Below are 6,344 nucleotides of genomic sequence, written 5' to 3' on the forward strand. Positions count from 1 at the left end.
AATTGTTATTATAATTGTCGTATGGTTATCAATGCCAACGTAAAGATCCGCTGTAAGAAATAATGATTTTGATAAGATTTAATCAATTTATTATTTTGTTGAGCTATACATTTTTTATGAAGTTTATTTAGTCCAGCAAATGCAGGTGTGACGTCATCAATCGCTTGTTATTAGGACATTTAATTCTTCTGGGGCTAACTGAAGTAATTTTATTGATGACATATCCGATGTAATTGAAGTGTTCTATCAACGTAGCTTCCTCATACTCATCTGACATTTAAACATATTCTTATTCAATATATTTTCATCCCCATGGCTGTTTTCCCCACGTCTTCTTCCCCTCAGTTGATAGATCCTACCAATACATCTTTTTCCCAGCACTTTTTTCACTTCTTCGTCGAGTTGTAGTCGTGGTTCCCCTTGGAGCGGGGAGGCGGTAGAGCTGCCACCCTCAGAAGATGGGGAAGTTGTGGGGTTGTACTTCTTGCAGGAGGTGGGGGTAGTGCTTGGGGTTGCCATCCCTAAAAGGCGGGGTAGATGTGGGGTTTCCATCCTCAAGGGGTGGAGTGGCGTTGGGGTTGGCATCTAAAGCATGTAGGGAAAAGTTGGAGTTGTCATACCCAAAAGGTGGGGAGATTGGGGAATTGCATCCCTTCTGCAGGTGGTGTTGCTTTGGGGTTGCCATCCCCAGGAGGTGGCGAGGCTGTGGGGATGCAGTGGCTGCTGCAGCTTCAAGCCATTTAACTTATGAGATCCGCCCGCCAAAAGCCTATTATAAAGTTTTATCCGTTCTCCTGTGTGGATGTTTACCCGAGAGTGGTGAGTGGTGGGTGAGTGGTGGGTGAGGGGTGGGTGAGTGGTGGGTGAGTGGTGGGTGAGTGGTGGGTGAGTGGTGGGCGAGAAGTGGGTGAGGGGTGGGTGAGAGGTGGGTGAGTGGTGGGTGAGGGATGGGTGAGTAGTGGGCGAAGGGTGGATGAGTGGTGGGTGAGGGATAGGGAGCGGTGGGTGAATGGTTGGTGAGTGGTGGGTGAGTGGTGGGTGAGTGGTGGGTGAGTGGTGGGAGAGTGACGGGTGAATAGTGTGAGTGATAGGGGTGAGTGATGGGGTTATTTCTGGGTTGGGTGTTCGCTTTTTTATTAATAAATTTATTCCTCATTATTAATTTTTTTAATGAAAATAGCCGAATTTGTACGGTATATTATTAATAAAAAATTAATAACATTAAATTAATAAAAAAAAATTATCTAAGGATGTGTCTGCTTTCTAAAAACATAATTCGTTCAAATCGTAAAAATCACTCAGAGGCCGCGCTATAAAAATTAGTAACGAAGTAAATTTTACCTAACTTCGTCTGACAACCACTGACAGCTTATCAAACTAAATCCACTAATCAAATAGGCCGGTACGTGTACCAAGGCCGCTTTGTGCACTTATCCCGCTACGCGTACTGAGGCCGCTATGTGCACTTATCCCGCTACGCGTACTGAGGCCTCTTATGCGCACTTATCCCGCTACGCGTACTGAGGCCGCTATGTGCACTTATCCCGCTACGCGTACTGAGGCCGTTACTGGTACTCAAGCGAGTTTTGATAATCTTGATAGTACAACCACTGGGTCTTTTAATCCCCAGGTTTACATAGCTCCATAAAATGCATTGAAAATGAAAACTTGAAATACCGAACCACTATATTATATTTAAATCTTAATAATCTCATGATAAATGCAATTATGTCAACGAATAGGCGTTGGAGAGACTGTAAGAAATCCATAACTAATATTTTAATACAAACCTGTCGATTGGTGTAGACCGACCGCCTAGATACAGAAGAACCATCATTTCATGACTAAACAGGATGAAAATCATTGATCATGTTATTGAAGCTCATTGGCATTTGCATAACTTGGGATAGTAAGAAATAAGGCTGGAATTAAGGTATAAAACTTTAGAACGACCTAGACGAAGAGAAGCCACTTGGTACGGTTGAGCCAGAGGGCAAATTGAGTGCAAACCAGCACTTATTATTCTCTTCGGAGGTTTACGATCCACGCGATTGGAAAATTCCAAGTCCCATCACAAGGCCTCGCTAATTCTGACCTATTCTCAAGGATTATTCTCACAGAAACGTTCCATTGCGTAGTGTCATTTGTGAATTAAACTCTAGATTTGTTTAAAAAAATTAGGGAAGGGCCAAACGTGAAAGATTATCCAAAAAAACGACTTGCAGCTATAGTTCATCAATTAACTGGAGCTCCCGCGGTACTCGTAGCTCCAATTCATCTCAAATAACGCTCTCTAGGAAATCAAAAAGCAAGTCCCATATGTCCTAGAGCATGTCCTTCATGTCCTAGAGCAAGTTGAACATGTCATAGAATCTGTGCCACATGTCCCCGAGAGTTTCCTTTATGTCCTTTAGTATGTTTTACATGTCCCAGATCATGTACTAGATGATCAAGAACATGTTACATTAACCCTTTGGTCTGATCATGAGCGTGAGTTGAGTGATGTGCCTTGCGTTGGACAAAGACGAGTCGTATGATGTGCCCCAGGCCACGAACTGCCCAATGCCTTCGTTCCACATCTCTTCGGCAGGTCTGTCGCGGGCGTACACGCCTGTAGGGTTCGCTTTGTAGCAGTTCCAGTACCACCATCCACCGCCACCGTACCTTCCCGAACAGCTTCTGTCTGAAAAACGGGAACGTTTTCGACTAATACGACATGGACGTCACAATTAAGGGGAGCGTCTGGGTATTTCTGTATCTCGGTTATTTACAGACGGATCAATTCGAAATTTGGTACACGTATGTAAAACAGAAATCTAAGACTTTTTTGTTCATATAAATTTTTCTGATTTAAATCTAAAAACTGATTTTTGCGTTTTTTGCAATTTTTCATTTTTGTGGATGTGGGAGCATTTTCGTAAATTTTTCGATTTTACTCCCCGCCACCCCTCCCTTTTTTGCAGAATAAAATTCGAACTATAACGAAATTAGAAAAACGCCAAAGACCACTTTGTAGAACTTTTCTTTGGAAATGGAATGGTATATGCCTCATTGTTGTAGCTTCAAAACTGTTGGAGGAGATAGGTTTGCCGAGAGAGATGTAGGAGGTTTTCAGTAGAGGCGATAAACCGCCCACTGGCGGCGCGCGTGCTATGTAAAGGTATGTAACGTAACTTAGATACCGAAAGTATGTGTTATCTCACTTCAGAGTCACTCAGCAGTGCATAGAACGACTGCATGAACACCTTCCCGCATGAGGTCTGAGAGATAACTGAGCTGCAGGTCCAGTGATAGCACATTAATAGTGCCCGGCCGGAATTAATTTCCCTTGACTTTTGTTAAGGAACTCCACCCCCCTCCTCCTTTTCGTGAACCTTTACAATGCACAATACACTCGCGATCATTACCTGTACCTTATACCTTCACAATTACCTTCCTATATCGTCTTTTCAGTGCCTGCACTCACGCAGTGGTGCTGGTGTGTGACGTGGTGTGTGAGAATACGGGGCATTCTTCGAATGTTCATGATTTATTGAATGTTTATGATATGTGCAGGTAAACTGTCTGATTTTTGTTTGATCTCACCGTCTGGATCACGATCGCGATCGATGGTCGAGAACTGCATGCCGTCGTGGAAGGTGAGGGCATCTAAGGCAGAGCTACCCTTGGCGTCGTAGCCGCCGACCCTCAGTGTGTAATTTTTACCGCCTTCCACTCTGGTGGATCAAATTACACGCATAATACCATATGAAGAACATTGATCTGGATAACTTAACAATTTTTGTCGTGTAAAGCTAACATTTGATGCATTTAAAATGATCAGTCTTAGTGATATATCTCTGATTTCAGCGGATAAACAAAAATTCATTCATTGAAAATTTGAGCGAAATTTTTAAATTCAAAAAAGTTCCTTCTGTACCCCAACATTCCTTCTGTGCCGCAACACCCCCTCTGTGCTCCAACACTCCCTCTGTACCCCAACAATCCTTCTCCACCGCAACACTCCCTCTGTACCACAGCACTCCCTCTGTACCCCAACACTCCTGTAGCACAGCAATCCCTCTGCACCACAACACTCCCTATGTACACCAATACTCTATCTGTACAACAATATTCCCTCTGCACCACAACAAAACCTCCCCTGTCAAAATTTAGACGCGATTGTCGTTCGGGTTTCGGTTGTCGCTCTCGGATTAGAGATGAATTAGATGTGAAATGGCCGCCTCCCCTTATCTGCCTCCCAATAGGTGCTATTTTGAGTAGTTCCATGGTAAAAACTATAAGGGAACTACTCAAAAAATATATAAGGGAACTACTGAAAAATAAAAATATTTTAAACACAACGTTGTTTATTCAGCAGGATACATGGATTTAATAGGTGAAATTGGCTTGACTTGCATTACCTCGAATAGTTATATTGATGCATCGATTGAATTTTTTACTTACGATTATTGCCCTCATTTCTAACCACGCCATGTCAAAATAGTTACTAGCTGTAAACGTCTATGCATGGAAATTGAGCCTCTGATATACTGTGCTCTGATCTTAAAACTAAGCGAGTAGTACTAGACTGCATGTATATATAGCAGGGGTCTCCAAACTTTTTTCACCAAGGGGCAAGAGCAAGCTTACTGAAACCTTCGCGGGCCGGAGAAGTTTGTGGGCGGAGGGGGGAGGGGCAGGGAATTGCACAAATTACGAATAAAGTGCGGTATTCAAAATTATCGCACGAATAACTATTTTATTCTGCACTTCGTTTTACGGAACAACTGTACACAATCTTTTGTCAATTATTGGCGTGATATTCTCGGCACTTATTTACAGAGGGGACATAATAATTATTGCTATATTTATTGGAGTGTAATCTTAAGAAATATTCAGCTTGAAGCAACAGTAATGAGAGGAATGAAATTGTTTCTTTTCATGCAAAATGGCATTGAGCTCTGGATTAAAATTACTGCTTCCTATCATCAAAATTGTAATGTTCATCGGATAAGGCTGCTCTGTAGCTAGACTTGACATACTTCATCTTAGAAAATGTATGCTCACATAAATAGGTTGTGCTAAAAACGGAAATAAAACCACACGCAAAGGCTCGTAGATGAGCATATTCATCGCTTGGCAGACACTTGCTAAAAGTCGATCAGTTCACCTTCTCTGAATCAATTACTTCCAATTGAAGTTCAGATGGCAAATCTTCAATGGCACAATCAAATGGATTTTAGAAAATCTTTAATTGCTGCAGATGCAAAACGTTCTTAAAATTGCTGTTTCAGATTGCAAATAATGCTTTGTGCAAATCTTCTTGGGAATGAAGTTTGAGTTTCTCGCTCAAACTTTTCACAACAAGGAAAGTGCGTGAAACAGTTCCTCATCAACTGGGTCTCATAACATAAATAGCTCCTGTCGAAACGCCTTCTCTTTGGTATGCATATTGCAAATGAGCGCTGTTTTGCCTTTCAATCTAAGATTGAACTCAATCATGTGTGTGGTCAGATCCACAGAAAAAGCTAATTTCCAATGTGTGTAGCGGCTGGGGTCGATTTTTTTTTCATTCAGGAAAAATTAAATTTCTGCTCGGAGTTCAAACAATCGTGACGACACCTTGTCACAGGTATACAAACGAACCGATGTGTGATTGGGTAAATCTGGATATTCTGCTTCTATCTCCTCCAAGAAAGTACGAAATTAACGATGGTTAAGTCCGTGAGAACGAATGTAGTTTGTTAGTTATGTAGTTATTTAGAATGTGTAGTTAGAATTGAATTAACAGGTTCCATCACAGTGCCTGCTGGTGAATAATGCAGTGAAAAACCAAACGCTTGGGACAGCCCACAAATGCAGCAGCATTGTAAACCTTCACCATTAACCATTTTCCAGAGGCGTACACGTTTCTTCCACCATCGGTTATGACACACTTCAACCGTTTCTACTCCAGGTCGTAACGGAGATATTTCTCGACTTCTTCGAAAATTTCCTCGCCTGTTGTACCATGCATGTCGTGCACATCGTGCACAGGAGCCAACTCTTCTATCACTTAAAAATTTTTGTTGACCCCACAAACAAACAACAACTACGAGGTAGAAGTGACATCGGTTGATTCATCAAGCGCGAGAGAAAAGTACTTGAATTCTCTGGCTTTTTCGTTGAGTTGAGACACTATATTTATTCCAATATCATCAACTCGACGGGCAATTATATTTGCCGAAGGGCTGATAGATTTAGGCAAGTCTACTTTTTCCGGACAGAGTTCGTTGGCTGCTTCAATGATGCATAATTTCATTAACTCACCATCGGTAAAGGGTTTTCCTCGCTTTGCCAAAAGATGTGACACGCGGAAACTT

The 6,344-nt window shown here is 42.0% G+C and overlaps 1 protein-coding gene across 1 annotated transcript; it reads right to left on the bottom strand.

Moving 5' to 3' along the window:
* Positions 1 to 1,326: 1,326 nt before the first annotated feature.
* Positions 1,327 to 5,029, bottom strand: LOC108669646 (ficolin-1-B). Its single transcript, XM_018157041.2, has 3 exons — positions 5,025 to 5,029; positions 3,586 to 3,716; positions 1,327 to 2,683 (listed from the first exon to the last, which is right to left on the bottom strand). The coding sequence occupies exons 1-3, from the start codon at positions 5,027 to 5,029 to the stop codon at positions 2,466 to 2,468; spliced, it is 354 nt and encodes a 117-aa protein (XP_018012530.2). The 3' UTR covers positions 1,327 to 2,465.
* Positions 5,030 to 6,344: the final 1,315 nt, after the last annotated feature.

Source organism: Hyalella azteca, unplaced genomic scaffold (assembly GCF_000764305.2).
Source record: "Hyalella azteca isolate HAZT.00-mixed unplaced genomic scaffold, Hazt_2.0.2 contig9637, whole genome shotgun sequence".
Classification (NCBI taxonomy): domain Eukaryota; kingdom Metazoa; phylum Arthropoda; class Malacostraca; order Amphipoda; family Hyalellidae; genus Hyalella; species Hyalella azteca.

Bases quoted from the DNA above. Each gene is read 5' to 3' on its own strand.
- LOC108669646 (XM_018157041.2), bottom strand. The intron at 2,684-3,585 runs GTGAGATCAAAC...CCCGTTTTTCAG, and splicing joins TCGCGATCGTGATCCAGACG to ACAGAAGCTGTTCGGGAAGG.